Genomic DNA, 22,433 nt, shown 5'->3' on the forward strand with positions numbered 1-22,433 from the left:
GTTTTGTTTGGGGTGGGGTGAGGTACACATGACTTGATCACAAGGGAAAGAGGAAGCTAAGGAGTGGATGAAACCACATCTCAATAATCCAGAGAGTCTTGGCTAAGGTAACTGGAGAGACACAGAGGCTGTGGTCCTGAAAGAGAAATGGTAGGAGGGGAGGAGGGAGTGTTACGGTAGAAGGTTGAGTGATGTAAGTTTGTGACCAATTAATATAAACTAGCTCTGTAGTTCTTTGGGGAGGGAAAGAATAATGGTTAGCTTTTGGGAGAGGGCTATCCCAACCTACTGCGGGTGTCTGTGGTAAGCTTATAATGCTATTTATTTAATGTAGACTTTTATTGGCTTCCTGCTATGTCAAATGCAATTTAAAGAACTCCTTCTATGCTAATTCCTCCCCATTTTTGACAGTTATGGGTCAATTTTTAGTTATTTTATCAATTAATTTTATAATTTACAATAACATACTTAAAACTCTATTTCTTCTTCCATCAAGTTTAGCTATATCTCTTGACTTTCCTTTTCTCAAGAATAGGTGTTTTGTTTTGTTTTTTAACCCTTCCCTTAGCCTCCTTCCCTCCTTCTCTTTTCCAACTCATGTATTATCAAGGTTGGAAAGATTGTTGTTTTTTAACTCTAATTACTGATCCAATGAGGTGAAAAATAAATGGCATTTATATTATGCAAACATGATTTACCCTACAGCCAATGAGAGTCCTCTAGTTGCATTTCTCTCACCAGGTAAGTTCATTTGCCCTCCAAAAGCACACACTGAGGTGGGAAGGAACAAATTCTAGAAATAAGGACTGTCTGAAGATGACATTATCATTCAGGAAGATAATTCAAGCTTCAGGCTTTGATGGGTAATTGATAAAAGTCAACTCTGAGGTTGTTTTTAAACCCGTAAGTCTATGAAATTCTCTCTAAATAGTCACACATTTTAGTAAGGCAGGCAAACACAATTACAACATTAAAGGTTGTTATGAACATATTTATTTTATAGAGTTGTATTTTTCACATGCTGATATCATACTTTCTCAGTATATTATAACTTCTTATATACTTTAATGTTTTGATAGCTAGTGAATTTTAAGGTCATTTAATAAACCTTAAAGTCTAGTATACACAGAGGCTTATAATTGTATCTTTGTTTTGCTATCATAACTTATACTTTTTTGCCTGTGAAGTTCCTACTTGGGAATATACACTTAATTACAGCATTATTCCAAATGGGGGGAAAATGACTTGCTACAAAATAAAATATTTGCTACAAAATGTAACAAATGCTTCTACTGATAGGTCAGGATTTCAGTCTTGAATTTCTGAAATACTTGAGTATTTCAAAAAGGAAAAATACTCTTCCTTTTTGAATAAGTGAAATAAGCAAAATAAACAAAACAGCAAGGACTTAAGTATACTAAACATTATAAAAAAATTTAATTTGTGAGCTACATTGCAGTATTGGATGTATGCTTGAATATGCACAGAAAAAATATCTGGAAGGATATGTATCAAGCTGTTAGCAGTTTACCTGGGGGGTGTGGAATTGGGGTAGGATGAGGGAGAGCTCTTACTTTTAATTCATATGCCTCTGTATTGTTTGAAATTATATAAGAATTCATTATTTTCATTCAAAACCTTAATAGAAATTTAAAACATAAAAATAGTAACAAAAAGTAAACACACACACACAAAGTAGTTTTAAGAGCTACACGGAGGTATGGAGAATTAAATCACACGGCACACTTTTCCACTAATACTGCGGTGGTAAATGTAACTAGTCAATAATCAAAGAAACACCACCAGAGAAGCCACTTTTAGCAACATCCCAATTTTAAAAGTCCCCTGGATGAACAGCCCATAAGTAGTGACCACTTATGGTGGATGTTATAACTGAAAGCAATGCTTAACTATCCCTGGAGAATCTACAGAAAGATCTGTCAATCTGAAAATTTCAGACAAAAGGCATCACAGTAGTAATTTGGAGTACTAGAACAGTTAGCCAAAGGGAAAATATTAGGGGTATGAAAACTTAGTCCAGACCCAAAACTAAATCACTGAAATCTTAGCAATCTAGGGGTACAGGTAAGGGACAGCTATTTTACTCACTTGTTTATAATTTCTCCCAATGTCTCCACTGGTATGCTTTCTATCCCAATGACTTTAGCCTAAAAATACTGTAGTTTTAATTGGAAGGAATAAAACTAATTCCATCTAGATTCAGGCTTATTCTTCTAGTTAAAAGAACCAGAGAAACTTCAGACTAATAATTTTCCATTATGTTTTTTTTTCTCATAATTATTCGTAGCTACTAAACATCTTGGGAGATAATACTTCTGATTTTTCATGGTCCCCAGAGTTCTGTGTTTGAGGAAATCTTTTTCTCATGTTCAAGTTTTTTCTCCTTTTATTGAAGTCATCAGAGATGACAAACTTCTATGAACTTTTTTCTTTAAACAAAGAGGATTCTTTAGGTGACAGGTTGATGGTTAAATACATAAGTCAGAACATCTCTAACTGGGAAGTTCCATCTTTCGCAAGCTACATAGTTAAGAACTTAACTAATACAATTTTGCACTCCTGAAGGAGTGTTCCTGACTTGGGTGTCAAAGGATTATATAGGATCATACTCATTACATGAGTGAGTAATATGGGAAATTTGACAAAATTTAATCAGAAAATTATAAATAGCAGAGATAAAAGGATATAAATTCATAGTGGCCATACCATTTTTAAAAGTTACAACAGTTGGAAAGGTCCTGTTTTTCAACAGATTATTTTAATAAAAAAAGAAAAAAGAACCAGCAAAAGGTCCATCATAATGTATATGAAGTTTTAGCATGACACCTAGTATACCATAACCATTCAATAAAAATTGGATCTACAATAATGGATTAAAAAACAATAAACAAAACCGTAAGAACCCAAAATGGAGAGGAAAGCTTAGAACTAATTTCCTAGAGTGTATGTACTTAAATGGAAAGTCGAAGCTCACAGAGAGCAGTAAGGAATTCTGCGTTTTCTGGATCTATCTTTTGGGCCCTCTCATAGTACTCAGCAGCTTGCCTCTTTTCTCCCTCCAGCTTGTAAACAAACCCTAGGGCACTTAAACTCTGCACGTCTGAAGCATTGTGACCAAGTCTCTTGAGAGCCAATTTCTTCAGAGCACTTGTCAATTTGATGCGTAGGGATGACCGATCTTTGACCTTTAAAGCTTCTAAATAATGGTAGATGGCAGTATTTTCTGATTTACGATGAAATTCCTGAAAGCGGCCATAGTGGTAATGGATCTGATGTTTGTGATCATCAGTTATGTTCTCCAGACGAAGGGCTTTCTGGAAAATGTCTTCAGCATTGCTATACTGGCCTCCCTCAGCATACATGTTGGCCAGGTCCGTGTAGGCAAATGCAAACATTGAGTCTCGTTCCACAGCTGCTTTGAAATGAAATATAGCAGACGCAATCAGCTCATCAACTTTCAGTTTATCCTTTCCTTTAGGTCTGTTGCGCGTGGCCTTCTTAATTTGGATCATTTGTGCCCTATAGCAAAGTCCCATTTGGTGATGCAGGAAAGAAGAGGTTGGTGTCCCTTCCAAAGCCTTTTTCAAAAGTTCAAGAGCTTTGTCCCAGGAATTTTTTCTCCTGTAGAATTTGGCCGCATAACGAAGGACATAAGGTTGGGATGATATTTGGTCCAGGATTTCTTCAATATACTTTTCCCCTTCGGCTTCTGCATGTACATCTTGAAGCTTCAGTGCCAGAAAAACCTTAATGTAGCTGTCATCTGGGTTCAGGGTAACAGCTTTTCTCAGAGGACCCAGAGAAAAGCTCTTTATAGACCCTTCTCTGTCAGAATCATCCAACCGATACACTGTGATGGCATAGCCAATGTTAAATTCTGGGTTGTCAGGTTCTGCTTCCAGAGCCTTCTCGAAAGCCGCTTTAGCCTTTTGGTGGTATTTCCCTCCAAATTTCAGGAGTGCCCACCCTTTCTCACAATCAATCTCAGGACGCTCCAACTTGTAATGACAAGAACTGGACGATTTCTTGCAGACGTTCCCTACCTGGTCTATATACTTTTGAGCTTCTTTAGGCTGGTCCATGTGATAATACACCCAAGCGTAGTTTCCCCAAGTGACCAGGCTTCGTACTTCCTCTTTGTCTGAGTGTTCTCGCTGGATTATTTCTTCTGCCTGTTTCAAGCACTCTAGGGCATCTTTATTTTGGCCTTTTAGGTGTTTCACATAGGCCAACAGGTTATAAAGAGTGAGTCTGGATTTTGTGGTAAGAAATTCAAGCTGTTGCCCAATTGTATCTTCCACATCAAATAGGTCAATGTCTTCCTTAAGTAGATTCCATGTAAAGTGACATTCTAATTCCAACAGAATGGCCTTCAAGGAGTCCTTAGAAATTTCACTGTCAAAGACAAAAATCCTTTTTAATTTTTGAAGAAATACAGGAAATAACTTTTAAACTTTAAGTAGCTTTTTTGCTTAACCAACTTTATCTTTTTTTTTTATCTTACCGTTAAAGCACTAGACCCTATACCTTTATACTTGTTTCCTCTCTATACAGTTATATTCTAGAAATATTTCACTAAATTCTCATTTATTGCAAAGCCAGTTCTGGAGTGATGACAGGGTTTTTTCTATGTTACAGAGTACCTCTTTCCTTTTGTCAGTCACTAACCCACAAGTACCACCTATTTTAGAGAGGGGAATTTTAAATGTTTTATTGACTAGTCTTGAAAACTAAGAATAATAAATATGTACACAGTCAATAAGTAATATAAAAGTTCCACTTCTGTATTATGAGTAGTGAAGGGGGGGAAGAAAAGATGTTGAGAAATAAGAAAAAATAAGGAAAAAATAGTACATTGCAAGGAACAGAGAAGCCACACTAATACAATACTTTTGTAGGGAAAGAAAAAAAAGAGGAAGGGAGGGAGGAAGAAAAGAAAGGCAGCCCCACAGAGGGAAAAGGCACATGAACACACAGGGCAAGTATACCAAGAGATAGGGAGACACAGAAATTTGAGACAGATAAAAGGAGAGTAACAGAAGGTTAGAGAACGATGGGGAAAGGACAAAAGAAGCTTTGTGGGTTTTGATATAACTGCTGCATCCTTTTGACCTCTAGGGTTGTGGGGCAACAATAAAGGCTAACACCTATTATTAACTTATTGCCCATAAAATTCAAGTCACAAAAATTTGCTGATCTCCCTTTGTGTGAGGCATGGTATATCTTTACAGGGCCCACTGGAAAAACTGTCTCTGAAACTAGGAGGATGAAGGGAGAAGAAAAGAATAGGAAATACTCATTCATTATCGAGTGACTTTTACATGCAAGATCTGAATAATTGTGAAAATTGTGAACAAGACACAGCCCTGCATATACAGAACTTCTAAGTAAACAGTCAAATACAATTCAGCATGCTAATAAAGTTCCATGGAAGTGAGCCAGGAAAGGTGTCACAGCCCAGTGTTCTGGACCTCTGTGGCTTTTTCTTGACAAAGATCCTCCTTTCTTTTGTTTTTCATTTGTGGAAGACTTTTCAGTTCATGTGATTTAAGATAGGTTTTCCATCCTTCACTCTAGTCTGTGAGAAGGCATTAAGATACTCTATAACCATTCCCCAGTCCTGTGATTTATTCAGATAGTCCAATTAAAATATGATTTTGCTGAAATGGGACTTCGCTAGAACTTTCTTTTCCTTCTAAAAATTTTAAGCTGGTAGAATATAAGCTTGGATTTGCTGGCTGGCCATCTTTCAAACTCTTGGGGAGAGCCTGAGAAAGAATCTAACAGGAAAAGCAGAGCTTGGATAGGAAGAAACAGATTGCTCATGAGAGTGACTCAATACCTGGATTCAGTCTTGCTTGGATCACTGTGTCCACCCCTGGGCTTCTGTTTACTTAAGCAAATAATCTCTCCCTCTCTCTCTCTCTTTGCCTAAACCAGTTTGAATTAGGCTTCTACTGTTTGCAATTAACAAAGCCCTAATTAATGTTCCTAGTTTTATTATTTGTGTTTTGCTGATGGTGGTGGCAAGGCAGTCAGGAAAGACTTTCTAACTCTACTTTTGTCCATAATTAAAAACAAGTGAATTAAAATACTGTATTTCTTACAATCCAATTAAAGACTTTCTAACATATACCCAATGACCTTCCAACGAGTCCCCTATCTTTCTCTCTCCCCTGATTTTTCAGACTTACTGAATTTTTAGTTCACATCTTCAATTACAAATTAAATTGGCATCTCAAATACAGATATCTAATACAGAAACCTGGGTTCCTTAAGTCTGTTCCTCCTTCAGTCCTCCCCACCTTGTTTGACACCTCTTAGTTCCAGTAGCCAAATAACCTGGGAGTAATCTCTGATTCCTCTTCTCTCAACCCCTCATCCAATCAATAGGAAGTTCTGTTAATTCTACTACCCAGGAATACTTCAAATCCATCCACTTTTCTCCATTTCTACTGCTATTTTCCTAGCCTAAATCACAATAACCTTTCCTTTGAGCTGGGGCAAAAAACTAGTCTCCCTGCTTCTGCACTTGATCCCCAAATAGTACTAATAAACCTTTGAAAATGTAAATCAGATTTTAACAGTCTCCTGCTTAAAATCTCCCAATGGCTTCTCAGTACCCTTAGATTTCACTCCTGCCTGTGGCATGTCCTATAAATCCCTAAAGAAGCTGGCCTGGTCTACTGTCCAACCTTCTCTCCTCTTACTCCCTTTTCCTCATTCACTGTCTTCCTATCTTGAATGCATCAAGTTCAAGGACTTTTACAGCTGTTATTTTTACACTGTTTGGAAAGCTGTTTGTAAATCCTTGCATGACTAGCTCTTCCCTGTCACTCAGCTCAAAGACTCTACCAAAAAGGCCACCTCTGGCAAAGCTAACTAAAATCCTCCCCATTCCAAGTCATTCACTTAGCCCATTACACTATCTTATTTTCCTTAAAGCTCATCATTTTCTCATTATGTTAATTATTTACTCACTTACCTATTGCTTGTCTAGTGTCCATCATTTAAATCTAAGCGCCATGAGAATAGGGACCTTGTTCTGATTTTATTTTTTCATCTCTGTGTCCCCAGCATTTACTATTCTAGGCAGCTAATAGAAGCTCAATAAATGTTTGTTGAATGAATGAATACAGTTACATATCGACAGTTTCTGGCATGTCCAGCCCAGAAGAGGTTTAGGATTAGTATAAAAAGCACCTGAATTCCAGATGATGAAATTCTTCCTAGTTCTTTCCTTCCTGCTAATGGTTCCAAACGTTCTCCCACTTGAGTCTTCCCTATCCCACTTGTCCTTTTATCTTGGCATGCTGTCTCTCTGGTGTCATGTTTGAACTTTGAAAATAGGTTTTTAGACTGTTTCTTATGGCCCTGACTGGGACGACTGATGTTGTCTCTTAGTAGTTGGTCCTTTCTCTAGTGTAACTGCACCAAAATCATGGGCAACACATGCCATGCCTCTAACAGCCTGCCCTGATCCATGGCAATATGGGCTTACAAGTCCCCTGCCCATCCAAAGAGCAGAATGAACACCTGCCTCTGTTCTACAGGTTTCAATGAGCTTGGGCCAAAGGCAGTTAAGGAGGGCTGCCTCAGGTAATATGAACGTGGTTGTGAGATCTCAAAGCAACATTTAGTCAGTCCCTGAAGTGCTTTGCCCAGACTATGCAATTTATGCACATGACACCACCAGAAGTTTTACTTTTTAAACTTTGTCTACTTAATTTTTAAGCTTTGTCTCTGGGAAGCTGGCAGAGAGAGGTTACTGTGTCTGAAGATGCAACATTTATCTTTAGGTAATTTTGTGTTTTTTTAGCCAGGAAGGAGCAGTCTTTTCACTGTCCTTGGAAGACAATCCCCAGTGGGGTCCACCCCCATCCTGCACACATATATACAGGGCACCCCCTTTTGCCTCCATTTCCTCAGGCCCCTTTCTGATACCTCCCTCCCTTCCTGCAAATGTTAGATGTAATGCACTTAACAAAATTTATTTTTTACTTAAAATAATAATGATTGACATTTACAAATATTATGTACTAAGCAATTAACTCTTCCCACATTCCTAAGAGAGCGATGCCATTAATTTTTACAGATAAGAAACAGACTCACAAAGTTTCAGAAACTTTGCTCTGGGTGCCCCTCAAGCCCAAGGTCTTAACCTCTCATTCCTCAACGTACTAAATGCTGCTAGTTTACTAATCATGTACAGGGCTGGGTGCCAGCCCCTGGGGATACAAAATGGGTGAGAAAATTAATAAAGGAGACAGATAAAGAAATCCTCATAAAACACCGAACTGGATGAAACAATAAGAATCTGTACGTAATAACAATGGTAGGTCACAAGAAGGGAAAAACTCAGACCCAGAACTCAGAAAGGAAAAATGGCAGGAGCAGACAGATGTGGCGCCTGGGGGGCTGCGACCAAGCCGCGCCTGCCACGCTGCGGGGACGGCAGCTGCACACTTGGGAAGGAGAAGCCGGCGACGGGCCTAAGTAGCCCCGTGCCGCGCAGAAGCCGCCTCGGATGGCCGTGGGGGCGGCCGCACGCCAGGCACGGTCAGCACCGCAGCCGCCGAGAAGAGCCACGGGGAGAGGGCTGGCCTCCGGCGGCGGGGCGCCTGGTCACCCGGCGCGGGGGTGCGGACCGCGGATGCGCCGGAGGGTTCCGACTCCCGGGAAGGGGGCCTGGGACACCCTCCCCGACAGGCCCGACTGCAGACGCCCGGGCGCTGGACAGGGTTCCCGGGGAGCGTCCCTAACCAGACGCCCGACAGCCTGGCTCGAGGGGCTCGGCCCCTAGAAGAGCCGCCGCGCTGCGCTGGAAACGCAATAAAAGAAAAACAGCCACTCAACGCAAAGGCCTACGCAGGGCTTGGAAGCACGGCGGGGAAAAGCCTGTACCTCATGGTGTCAGGGCTCTGCGGGCGTCCTGGGAACGGGCGGGCTCCTCCGGCTTCCTCCCCAGGGCTGGCACCGCGGGCTGCAGAGCGAAGGGGCGCGCGCGCGCCCGAGCGTGCGCGCTTCCTGGAGGCGCCCGCCGCGCTCGGTCGGTGCCCGGGCCTTCGTCTTTGTTGAAGGCAGGGCCCGAGCGGGAAAGGGAAACTGGAAAGTGAATCTGATCCCCCGCTAGGCGGAGTCCACCTCTAGGAAACGGAAACTTAGGAAGAGGTGAGTTGGCCGGGCTAAGTTGCTGGAGGGAGACGTTTGCGGAGCTCAGGGTCGTCCTGTGTGGCATTCGCAGCCGGACCTCTGGACTTTCTGTTATGGACGAGGCTGTCACCTGCCTCGCCGAGTCCTCATGCTGCTTGATTGAATTTTTTTAAATATATAAAATGACTGCAGATTGCTCAGCGTTATTTTGTCGTAAATCCATAGCAATGTTCTGTCCAGCTTTCTGCATCCTAAGCTGAACGAAACGGAAGTCCTTGCTTCCAGTCTTGATTCAACAAATAATAGTGCAGTGCTGTGCAACTGTGTGATTATTTCCATTGGGTAAATGCATTTTAAATATTTTGATTAGCTGTTGTGGAATGGCTTTGCAAAGAGGCTTATGCACCCCAACCCACAATTGTAGGAGAGAGCTTGCCATCTTCGCCCTTGCCAACCTTGCTTCTAATAAGGTCTCTATAAAGACAGGACTGGTTTAGGGAATCTAAGCAGAAAATGCCAAATACCCATACAATAAAAATTTTGTCTCCTTCAACTTCCATCATTCATTCTTTCAACCAATTTTATTGGGCAGTGGCTAAAAGCTAGACATTGTTCAAGGTACTGTCAATATAGTGTTGAACAAAACAAACAAGGACCTACCTTCATGGAGTTCATTTCTAGTGTGGAAGATGAAGGTAATAAAGAACAAATGAAACATTCTATGTCAGATTGATGCCGTGGTTCTTGTTTGTGGAGTTGAAGAATGAATTTAGCAAACACCCAAGGTAGGAGAGCCAGGGAGACTTATTGAGACATACAGTGAGAGGACAGACAGAGCTCCTGGCTCATGCCAAGAGGGGACAAGAGAGGCCGGGGTGGTGTGTTGTGTAGGGGATTTATAGGCAGTTGAGGATTTTGGGGGAACTGATACAGGGCTTAGGTTGTGGACTTGTACCACCTGCCCTGCCCCCAAGGTGGGCTGGGTTGTTGTCTGTTTGCTAGGGCTGTTTACAGTGAAGTCAAGGATCATGCTGAGATACCCTTCTTTAGTGGCAGAACGCTCAAACATTCTAGGCCAAGTTGCTCCTGGCCTTTTCAACTTTAACTGACCTCACTGAAGATGTCTATATTCTTAGTCTGGTATCTTTACCCTAGAGAATTAGGGTGACCTTGACTTTGCATAATGCTTAACACAGAGTTTTAATAGGAACCTCTTCACATCGTTATGTTGCTTTGACTGTAAATATCCTGCCTTGCTTTTTCTGGAGGCCCTCATCCTACTCTGACTACACCCAAGGTCTCTGTCTCAAGATGGTGCTATGGTGAAAAAGCAGAGAGAGGGTTGGAGTGCAGGGTGTTTGTATTATAAATACATTGGTGATAAAAGGTTGCAACGAGAAAATGACAATAGAGCAAAGATCGGAAGAGTTTAAAGGAGTGAGCACTGTGGATATGGGATGAGGAAAGAGTGTTCCAAGCAGGGGAAACAGTAAGTGCAAATTTCTGGAGGTGGGAGCATACTTGGCATGCATGGATGATGCAATTAGAATGGAGAGAGCACGGAAAAAGTCACAAGAAATGAGGTCAGAGAGGTAATGTGGATACGGTGGGCCTGTAGCCTATTGTTATGTTTATCTTAAATGGGAAGTCAAATTTTAGTAAAGGTATGGAATGGTTTATTGTGGATAGAAAACTAACCCCAGAATTTCCTCCTTACCAAGGAGGTAGCAAAATTTAATAGTGCTCCAGCATTTTGAAATTATTTCCATTGTCTTGATCATGTTTTTTCTTCCATGTTCCTGCTTTTTTCCCTTCCTTTCTCTGAGCTGTATCTGGGCCAAGATATAGTCTTTGCTTATTAAGGTTTAAATGGATAGCAAGTAAGCAATCAGTGGTGAAAATCAAAGGAGAAAATAACACTAGCTATCTACTTACTTGTTTAGGAATTCAAATTCAGAAAGACAGGCCCATCTGTAAAAAGTTGAAAACAATATACATTCTCCCACTATTGAGGAAACAAACACTTGACTGTTGAGTGGATGTTCAACATGCTGATAGTACTAGATGGAATTTGAGTATCAATCTGCTTTTCACAGGCTGTTGGATTGGTTGGATTCTTGGGAAAATCAGCAGTGAAATCAGTAGAATAAATCTCTTGAATTTATTCTTATCAACACGAAAAACAGCAACTAGAGAAAAAGATATGGAAAGTGAAACATCTACAGTGTTTCACTACAAAGAAAGGCAACCGATCTACAATCTACTTGGGAAACTAAAATTTACGTAATAAACTCTTCTAAGAAACAGATGTGAGGCACTCTTGAACTTTGGGCTGGAAAATTCTTCGTTATGGGAAGCTCTCCAGGGCATCATAGGATGTTTAAGCAGCATTACTACAAACACCCGGTAGATGTCAGCAGCACCTTGCAGTTGTGACAAACAAAATTGTCCCAAAGGCAACTTTATTTTTTGCCCTAAGGGGCAAAATCCTCCTCTTCTCTCCTACCTCCCTCCACCCAGGTACAGATAATACCCTCATGTGTATATCTAATTTATTGAATTAGTCCTCATAGCACAACCTGTAAGAGATAGGAGGTAGACTTCAGGTAAACGAGAAAAAGTTTAATGTAGATGAAGAGAAGTTGGGGCTAGAACTGGAGTTCAGGAAGAGGCCAGGGTGAAAGGGTGGATGTCAAAGGGAATGCCAGAGAAGGCCTACTCTCCTTAGCATGGTACTCCAGACTGGAGGCGACTGTATCACATGTGGTCTAGCTGGGGACAAGATACAGAATTGTGGACACAGACCAGGGTGGGTAATTCGTGCTAGGAAAGGCTATAGGGTGGGGACCCTTAGTTCCCAATGCAGTTCCAGCTCTAGCAGCATGAGAATGGAGACATTGGTGGTCAGGGTGATTCTCAAGTACCCGGAGCCTGCAGTGGCGTGTGGACAGCATTTGGCAAAAGAGCTGGGCTGGGGTACCTGTAATTGAGTGAATGCAGGATCTGTGGCTTGGCCTGAACTTAGAAGTACATGGGAGACACTCCCTGGCCCTCAGAGAAGTTCTTGAGTTGGGGGAGGGACTCTGAATAAGGACACCAGCTGAGGTGCTGTCAGTCATTTGCTTGGGTATAACAAGCTCCTGAAATTCAGCTGTCAAATTAAAGAGACCTTTTGGTAATGCCTAGAGATATTCATGTGTAAGGTTGGCAATAGCATTTCTTTTTATTTTTTATTTTTTATTGAAGGGTAGTTGACACACAGTATTACATTAGTTCCAGGTGTACAACACAGTGATTCAACATTTATATACATGATAATTCTAGCTACCAGCTATCACCATACAAAGTTGTTACAATATTTTGACCATATTCCTTATGCTATACATTACATCCCGGTTACTTATTTATTTTACAAGGCAATAGCATTTCTAGTGCCAAAGTTCATCTGTTTTCCTGGATTTGCTGCTTGTTGTGTTTCTCTGCAAACACGTTTGAGTTACTGCGCGCTTCTTTTGCTGGTTCCCTCACCAGATTGTAAGCTGCATGAAGGTTGGGAAAAATGTCTGCTTTGTTCACTGAAGAGTACCAAATATATCACATTAGCATAATGATTATTTGGAACTGAACGCAATTGAGAAGAAGCAGATATAAGAAAAGCTGTCTACCATCCTGCTATCTGCCTAAAAATTGGGCATAAATTCATAAAGGTGTCCCTCCTCCTCTTTCTACAAGGAAGGACCAAAGTTAATTTCCTGAGACAATTGTTAGACAAAATTCTAGAACCTTACCAGCCAAAGAGTCAGTATCAGAGGAATCTACATAACAAACCTTACTAACTAGCCCTTCTCTTCCATTAGTTCCCACCCCCCCACTACCCCCAGTATATACTTTTCTACAATTTGCTACCCTAGAAACTCCTTTGCCTTGTCACTACTCTAAAAATGTATTGTTCATTTGTTAGGATGTTGTATAAACCCAAGGTCCACCTCCTTGAGTTACTTATCACTGGGTACTCCTGTGTGAATGTGTGATATGTGGGTTAATGAACTTCTGTTTTTCTCTTGCTGATCTGTCCTGTGTCAGTCAGAGCTGGACTGCATTGGAACTAAGGGTCCCTGATTTATGAGGCCTCAGTCAGGGAACCTAAGATGAGTAGAAGAAAAAGATTTTTTTCACTGCATACATCACCGTATCATTTTTGGTATCTAGCACTGAAGATGCTTTGTTCACAAAAATGAGTGAATTAAACATTTTATTTTATGTGAGTCCAGTGTTCTATTTGCTATAAATCTACTCAACATACTGTTTTTTTCCTACTATAACACTCACAGAGAAATGGTCCCTTTCTCTTTCACACACTTAGAGATGTATATATTCTATTTAATTATTTTCTGATTACAGCTATTTTACTAGTATTTTATTAGGTTTGAGTAATTGTTCAAAAATTACATCACTACAGTGAATTACATGTTTCTGAAAGCAACAAGCATAAAAAATGATTCGTATTGACATGTTAACCTAAAACCAAATGAAATGCAAATGTGGTCCGTATTTCAGTGCCAAGGGATCATGTCCCACAGAGCTCTCAGTCAGCCTCCAGCTTCAGAGCCTGCTCATAATACTCCAGGGTTTTATCCATTTCTCCTTTCAATCTGTAGATGAACCCAAGGATGCTCAAGCTTTCTCTGTCTAATGCATTTCTCTGAAGTTTCCTTAAAGCCAATTTCTCCAAAGAACTGATACTTTTATCCCTTGTATATGATTCCTCTTCTATTTTTACTGCTTTTAAATAATGGCTAATTGCATCAACTTCAGATTTCATGTGAAATTCCTGGAATTGGCCATACTGGAAATGTAACTCTTGCAGATGTCTGTTTTCAAGTGATTTCATGCAAAACAGTTTTTGATAAACATCTTCAGCTTTTCTGTGGTCGCCTGCTTCTCTGTACATACCTGCCAGGTGTATATAAACAACCACAAACGTGGGCTTTTGTTCCAGGGCAAATTCAAAATGAGATATGGCTAATTTTACCAATCTGTTGATATTTGCTCTATCCTGTCCTCTAGGCTGCCACTTTGTAGCTTTCTTTATTTGGATCACTTGTCCCCTGTAGCAAAGCCCTATCTGGTGATGCAGGAAGGCAGAGGAGGGTGTTGCCTTCAAAGCCATATTTAAGAGTTGAAGAGCTTTCTCGAGAGAGCCTTTTCTTCGGTAAAACTTGGCTGCATATCGAAAGACATAGGTCTGCGAGGACATGTTGGTCAGTGCTTCTTCCATGTACTTTTCTCCTTTAGCTTCTTGTCCTATATCCTGAAGCTTCAGGGCAAGGAGAGCTTTAATATACGCATCTTCTGGATTTAGCCTGATGGCCTGTTTTAGGGCCGGCAGACAAAATGCCTCCTCAACCTGGGTGGTTTTGTTAAAGCCGTCCAGGCGATAGGTGGTGATTGCATACCCAGCACTGAATTCAGGGTTTTCTGGGTCTGCCTCCAGAGCCTTTTCAAAGCAGGCCTTGGCCCGTTTGTAATTCCTTCCTCCACATTTCAGCAAGGCCCATCCTTCCTCACAGTCCATCTGAGGACATTCTACTCTATAGCAGGAGTGATTTGCAAACTTCTTGCAAGTGTTCTCCACCTTGTCTAGGTAAGTCTGGGCTTCTGCCAGTCTGCCCATGTGGTAATAAAGCCAGGCATAGTTACCCCAGGTAACCAGACTTCTCACATCTGATTGGTTGGCATGTTCTTGCTGGATCAAGTCTTCAGCTTCCTTCAGGCTTGCCAGGGCTTCCTGATTCTGGCCTTTCAGGTGTTTCACATAGGCCAGTTGGTTGTGTATTCCCACATTGTGTTTGATGTCCAAGAAGTCAATCTCATCCAAAACCCTGTTTTCTAAGTCAGGCATTTCATTGTCAATAATTAGCAATTCCCATGTAAAGTGACATCTCAACTGTCCAAGTTTAGCTTTGACCTCATCAGCATTCGCACTGTAAAAACAAAAGCAGATTTTCTTTGTTAGGTGGGGAACAGCCAATAGAATCCAGATAGAACACCTCATATTTAGAGGGTAGCCTTGAAAAGAGCACACCTACTTTGATTTTCCATAGACTCCCTGTATTTCTAAGATCTGCATGTTCTTTGAATGAAGTTTGCTTAGCTTAGTACACTGGCTCCAGCACTTTCTAGCCAAGGAAACTCTGTGCTTCAGAATCTCTCATGTAAAATGGGGATCACAATAGATTTATCACACTGGGTTTGGTGAATATTAATAAGCCTATATGTGTACATCTAGAGCATACACATATACTATGTAAGAGTTTAATTTCCTATTCCTATAATTAGGACAGAGACCAGTTAGAAATGCTAGTCTTAGGAAATACAGCTGACCTCAGGACCTTAGTCTGCAGGTTATGCTACAAAAAGAGATAATGTTTGACCAATATTTTTCCACATATTATTTGGGAATAAGTATAGGTATACAGAAATTTGCAAAGATAGTACATAGGCCCAGTACATCTATCACCCAGTTTCTCCCAATGAATTGTACCTTACACAAACATAGTACAATATCAAAGCTAGGAAACTGACATTGGTTCAATATGTGTATGGTTCTATGTCATTTCTTGGTGTGAGTAAATCTACGGAACCACCACCTTGATCAAGATACAGAACAGCTCCATCATCACAACCATCTCCCTTACACCATAGTCACACCTCTTGCCTCGCTCCCTCCCCAAACATCCTTAGCCTCTGGCAACTACTAATTTGTTTTTCATCTCTATGATTATGTCACATCAAGAATGTCATATAAATGGAATCATACAGTATGTGACCTTTTTTCACTCACTGTAATGCCCTTGATATCCATCCAAGTTGTTAAGTTTATTAATAGTTCATTCTTTTCATTGAGGAGTAATATTTCCCATTATGGGTGTGCCACAGTTTAATTATCATCTATTGTAGGACATTTCTTTTGTTTCTGTTTGGCCTATTACAAATAAAGATGCCATGAACAGTTGTGTATAGGCTTTTGTGTGGACATAAATTTTCATTTTTCTGGTATAAATGCCCAGGTGTACAATTACTAGGTTATGTGGTAAGGGTGTACTTATGTTTTTAAGAAACTGCTGAACTATTTTCCAGAGACTATCATTTTACATTTCTACTAGCAATTTATGGGTGATCCATCTTTCTGCATCCTTACCAGCATTTGGTATTTTTACCTTTTTTTTTGTGATTTTAGCTCTTTTAATACATGTGTATTGTTATCTCATTGTGTACTTGCATTTTGCTGATGGCTGATGGTGGTGAAATTCTTTTCATGTGCTTTTGTCATCATATCTTCTTTGGTGAAATATCTCTTCATATATTTTTCCTGTTTTCTAATTGGATTGCTTATGTTTCGATTGCTGGATTTTAAGAATTCTTTATAGGCTCAGGCATGAGTCCTTTGTGAGGTATGTGGTTTTTACGTATTATCTTTTAGTATGTAGCTTGTCTTTTTATCCTTTAATAAGGCCTTTGTGATGTAAAAACTTTTACTTTTGATAATATATAATTTATTGATTTTTTTTCCATTAGCAATCACAATTTTGGTATCATATCTAGGAACTTTTTACCAAGCTGTAAGTCCTAAGATTTTCTCCTATAATTTCTTCTACAGGTTATATAGTTCTACATTTTACATCCAGATCTATGATCTATTTTGGGTTAATTTTTTGCATAACATATGAAGACTAGGTTGCTGGTTCATTTTTTTGCCTATGGTTATCCAGTTGCTCCATCATATTTGCTGAAAAGACTAGTCCTTCATTTAATTGCCTTTGAACCTTTGTCAAAAATCAGTTGAAAATGTGGTTTTATTTCTGGGTTCCTTATTTTGTTCCACTGATCTGTGTATTTATCCTTATACCAATACCAACCATACAGTCTTGCTTACTGTATACAATTAGTTTTAAAATTGAGTAGGGTGCTTCCTCTCACTTTATTCTTCTTTTTAAAAATTGCTATCCTAATTCCTTTGCCTTTTCAGATAAATTTTAGCTTAATATTTTCTGTATCTATAAAAATCTTGCTGGAGTTTTGACAGGAATTTTTATCAACTGAGGGAGAATGGACATTTTTGCTTTGTTGAGTCTTCTAACTCATGCTATATTTCTGTTTTAGATCTTTCATTTTTTTCATCAGCATTTTGTAGTTTTAGGCATTCAAGTCCTGTACATGTTATGGTTAGATTTACACTTAAATATTTCTTTTTGAGCAATTTCAATGATACTGTGTTTTTAACTTCAATTTCCTAATGTTTGTTGCTAAAATATAAGAATACAGGTAAGTTTTGTATGTTAGTCTTATATTCTAAACCTCAATGAATTCACTTATTAGTTCTACGAGTTGTTTTATAGATACCTTGGGATTTTCTATGTAAATCACTGCATCTGTAAATTGGGACAGTTTTATTTTTCTTTTTAGTATGTATCATAATCTTTTACTTCCTTTTTTAATAAGTGGAGAACTCCCTTTAGCCACCCCTTTAGGTTAGGTCATCTGACAGATGCTCTTAGTTTTCTTTCATCTGAGAATATCTTGATTTCCTCTTCATTTCAGAAGATATTCTTGCTGGATATAGAATTCTGGGTTGAAAGTTCTGTTTTTTCAGTGCTTGAAAATAATATCGTGCCCCTTTCTTCTAGACTCCATGGTTTCTAGTGAAAAATTGGCTACCATTAGAATTGTGGGCTTTCCCCCCCCTTTTGTAGGTAAGATGGCATTTCTCTCTACTACTTTTGTGGGTTTTTTTCTTTGCCTTTAGTTTTCAAAATTTGACTATGATGTGCCTTGGATTTCTTTGGGCTTATCGTTTTTGGTATTTGCTCAGCTACTTGAACTTAGTATAAAATTGGATAATTTCTATCATTCTTTCCACAAGTTCATTAATTCTTTCCCCATGCTATTGAGCACATCCACTGAGTTTTCATTTTGGTTAATGTACTTTTCAGCTCTAAAATTCCCACTTGGTTCTTCTTTATATCTTCTATTCTTTGCCGAGATTTTCTATATTTTTATTTGTTTCAAGAGTTTTTCATTATTGCTCATTGAAGCATTTTTAAGACAGCAACTCTAAAATCCTTATAAGACAATGCTAACATCTGTCATTTCAGCATTGTCTTTTAATTATTATTCTTTCTTTTGCTCTTCATTTCTTGCTCTTATTATGACAGACAATTTTTAACTGAAAACTGAATATATTAGGAGACTCTGAGTCACATTTAAGTTTGTCTTAGCACGCCTCCTCCAATACCGCTATGCTAGAGAAAGGGGAAGGGCACCTCACTGCACACTGCCACGTCAAGGTGAAATCCAGTTTACCCACTTGTCTTTCATTAACACTTTATGGGGGCTCTGGGCTCCTCACTACTGCTGGATGGAGGGGGGAGTTCAGGGTCCCCCCATGCCTCTGCTGATACCATCCTGACTGGGAGGGGCAAGTATGACTTGTTGCTCTTTCCCCTGTGACCTTTACTGATGTTGGGAAGGCAGCTGAGTGGGGAAGAGTGGCCTTATTACCTCTGGGTGATGGTGAAAATCCTGAATTCCACTGGTTCTGATACTACCTCAGTGGGGAGTAGAAGGGCATCTCATCGCCACCAGGTAGGGGCTTTGTGGCCTTCACTTACTGCACAGAGAGGGACCCTTGTCACCATCCCAGCAGGGATTAGTGTCTTTGTGCCCCACGTGGCCTTCTCTCACATCACCCCGGGGGAGGTTGGGGAGGGAGAGGTCGGGATGCCAAGCTATAGCCTGATAAGAGTAGAAGTCTAGGTTCACACTCAACCTTTGATGGCAGGGTTTGGAATGGGACTACAGTTTCTGTTTGTTTGTTTGTTTGTTTGTTTCCTATGGTGTTTAGGTAGAACAGAATGGCTGTGGTTTATAAGTTTCCTGTCTTGCTAGGCTGTTCATTTTTCTTGGTCCTTTGGCTGGAGAGAACAGGCCTTTCATGGGACTTTTGTGTCTATGCCTGTTGGTGTTTTCAGATTGCTGGCTTCTCCACTCAGTATGAGATGTATGCAGAAAAGAGAGAACCCACAAAACTCACTGTAGTGTTGTTTCTTAAGTCTCAAGTTTCCTAGCTGGTCTGCCTTCTCTTATCCACAATTCACTATGTTCTTTTATTTGTTTTATATCTTAAAGAATTTTTAAAACTGTATTTAGTCATATGAAAGGGACTATATATCTATTCCATCTTTCTGAATAATGGGAAACAAAGATTAATATGGTTTATCCCACTCCCATTACTAAGATGATGTCAGGGGAAATGAGAAAAATTATTCTGCTTGAAAGTGTGTGTGTGTGTGTGTGTTAGGTAGGGTGAGGGAAAGGTGTTATTGCTTTCTTTCCCTATGTTCATTGTAGGTAAAACAGTTTGTTAACCAAAGAGAAGGACCCTTCCACTTACTGCTTGCCTATAGCATACTGACCTTCAGAATAGAATCAGAACTAATCAAGTTTTCAAATGGTGGAGTTAGATCAGGGAGTGTGGGGATGCACTGATCTGACATGTCATATTGAATTGGTATAGCCAGGCTTTGGAGGAGATACTGAAGAGAGGTGGATTTCCCTCAGCATAAGTAAACATTGCCCCAACAGGCTGATTACACTGGGGGAAGGACACTGTAGAGAGAAGAAAACAGTAAGTGTATCCAAGTAAAGAAAGTCAGAAATAGTTGCCTTTTATTGATTGAAAGTGTGGCCTTTTCTGAAGGATGGCAGTTTCTGGCCATTTCAGTTATATTAGTAATTCCACATTTCATATGGAAAAGAGACAGATGGGCTGGAGTACAATCTCAATGATAACTACCTGACCTCCTACTCAAATTTACCAATTTAAATGCGAAAACAACAAATTAAAGAACAAAAATATTAGATGATGATCTGCGTGACAGTAAGTATAGGCCTATATAAAATTTTTAAATTCTCTCAACAAAGAAAATCTCAGGACCAGACACTTCATTGGGGAATTCTCCCATGCATTTTCAGGGTCAGGAGCACAGCTGAGCTGGGAGAGGGAGCAGGGTATATTGCCATGTATCAGAGTGGCCAATTAAAGCAACAAGCCCTAAATGAAAGAGTTAAGCCTTTAATCATTACTGTGATGATAAAAGCAAGAGACTAAAATTGAAGAAAATATCAACTCACCTGTTACATTTTCCCCAAAGAATGGCACACCAGTTAGAGGTCAAGTAGATCAGCAGAGACATGACCAATAGCCCTGAACAAAAGTCTCTGGCAGTTTATGAACCATAAAGGTAGGGAAGGGGAAGGGGGAACCACTAGGTATGGAAGTATGACTGGGTACTGAGTCAGAGTGGGGAGAAGTGGCTTCAAGTATTCCCTCTTCCCCTCCTCTATAAGGAGAACACAGAAGAGGCACCTAAAGAAGATCTCTGGCCAGGGTCTCAGATAAGAGACCGAGGAATGAAGGCTCCTGGACTGGAAATGCAAATATGTGAGAATAATGAGCCAGAGGTGTCTGAGTCCTTGACTACAATTCTCTTCAGAGACTACAACTCCTTGGCTGTGCACCAAGTCTAGTCTGAGGAAGCAGCTTTTCCCCATAAGACCTGTCAGGAAAAGCCTTTGCAATTTTCTGTGGTCAGGCCTGAAAAATCACATGTAGATTTTTAATCAGGAGTTGGACTTCTCTTAAAAAGGAATTAACACCAATTCTCCTAAAACTGTCCCAAAAATTAAAGAGGAAGAACACTAGAAATTGCAGAGGAAGGCCTTGTTCTCTAGGCATTGAGCTTCTCCCATTATAACCCCACAATATTTCCCTCAAGATAGCTGAGGGACCCCACAAGGGTGGCCCGCATACTTTTCCTGAACGGTGAAGAGCCAGCAGAAAACAATGTCTCTATCCACACAAACTTTCCATTCCCTCCCTAGGTCAGACAGAGAGGTGAGTCTGGTGGAAAAGAATTTCAGAGATTGGGATCATTTCCTCCCTTCTTGCAAAAACTATTTTCGCATTGCCCTCTACCTTTTTTGGGGGATTCCCCATGAGGTAAGTAAGCTTCCTCAGAGGGATGCTAATACAAATTAAAATGCCCAAATTAATAAAATAATTTATGTGTATGTATGAATGTTCACATGTGCACAAACATTCAGTCACTAAGCAGATGCTCAAATAGAAGAGTAAGGAAACTTGACATCACTGAAACTAAGTCCATTGAGATAGTATTGATTAACATTTTTTTCCTGAACTTTGGACAGAAAGGCAGAAAGGCAGAGAAATCCTTACCTCATGATGGTTGTGGATCAGGCAGCAGTTCTGCAGTGTTCTGTTCAGCTGGATGGGCTCCTCTGAATTCTGGCCAGCCTGTCTTGCAGATTTTCAGTATTTAAGCCTCAAGGCAGGGCTAAATAAGGGAGATAAACAGCAGCTACTGATGTAACCTGTGAGTGTGCTGCAAAGATAAATTGGAAACCAGAATGGAAACTGAAAGTAGAAAGTGAAACTAAAGATGGCAGAGTCACTGCTTGCAGAAAATGAAACTTAAACGGGTTGCTTTTTTTGTTCTGTTTTGAAAACAATGACTGAGAAGAGGCTGGTGGAAAGTAGTTTTATTGATGTTCTAATTCTTTTCTCAGGGTTTATAGGACCTTGTAGAGACCTGGGAACAAGGAAAGTCCACTAGAACCTAGAGCCAGGGAGACCTGTGAAAGTGGGCTGTGTGAATTTGCCAAAATCATGCCCCTCAATCTGTGCCTCAGTTTGCTCTTCTGGAAGCAGAAATTGTTCTTTTTATGGCATAAAATTCTGCAAGTCTCTCAACAGGAGCATTAACCCAGATTTGCTCCTATTCCCTGAGAAGTTGTGTCTTACTAATTATTCGGTGCCTTTGCATAGCTTCCTGAGAATAGTCAATGACAGTAAAACCATAACATTTTCCTTATCTACAGGAACAGAGAAAATATAAGTGCTAACATATTGAACGCGCTAACCTTTCGGAAAGTGCTAACATATTGAGACGTCAAACAAAACAAAACCTGATAGATCTTAATGACGATATTTTCCTATTTTTAATGCCATCTGTTGTAGTCATCTAAAGTGTTCTTGTTTACCAGATATGATTATCATAGCTAGACACGAACTGTCTGTTTCTCTTGGTGCCTGTGGCACCCAGGTGTGACCTTTCTCAGCCTGGCCATGTAATTTTCTGTAGTAGTGGTGAGAGGTTGAGAAGAATATGTGCGGAAAC

General features: G+C 40.1%; 2 protein-coding genes across 2 annotated transcripts; both read right to left on the reverse strand.

Moving 5' to 3' along the window:
- Positions 1-970: 970 nt before the first annotated feature.
- Positions 971-9,083, reverse strand: IFIT5 (interferon induced protein with tetratricopeptide repeats 5). The gene is made up of 2 exons (XM_017650544.3): positions 8,926-9,083; positions 971-4,416 (listed from the first exon to the last, which is right to left on the reverse strand). Exons 1-2 carry the CDS (start codon positions 8,928-8,930, stop codon positions 2,973-2,975), a joined length of 1,449 nt encoding a protein of 482 aa, XP_017506033.1. The 5' UTR covers positions 8,931-9,083; the 3' UTR covers positions 971-2,972.
- Positions 9,084-12,373: 3,290 nt separating this feature from the next.
- On the reverse strand, positions 12,374-21,638 carry LOC108391121 (interferon-induced protein with tetratricopeptide repeats 1-like). Its single transcript, XM_017650545.3, has 2 exons — positions 21,473-21,638; positions 12,374-15,158 (listed from the first exon to the last, which is right to left on the reverse strand). The coding sequence occupies exons 1-2, from the start codon at positions 21,475-21,477 to the stop codon at positions 13,760-13,762; spliced, it is 1,404 nt and encodes a 467-aa protein (XP_017506034.3). The 5' UTR covers positions 21,478-21,638; the 3' UTR covers positions 12,374-13,759.
- Between the last annotated feature and the right edge of the window lie 795 nt (positions 21,639-22,433).

Source organism: Manis javanica, chromosome 7, assembly GCF_040802235.1.
Source record: "Manis javanica isolate MJ-LG chromosome 7, MJ_LKY, whole genome shotgun sequence".
Lineage (NCBI taxonomy): Eukaryota > Metazoa > Chordata > Mammalia > Pholidota > Manidae > Manis > Manis javanica.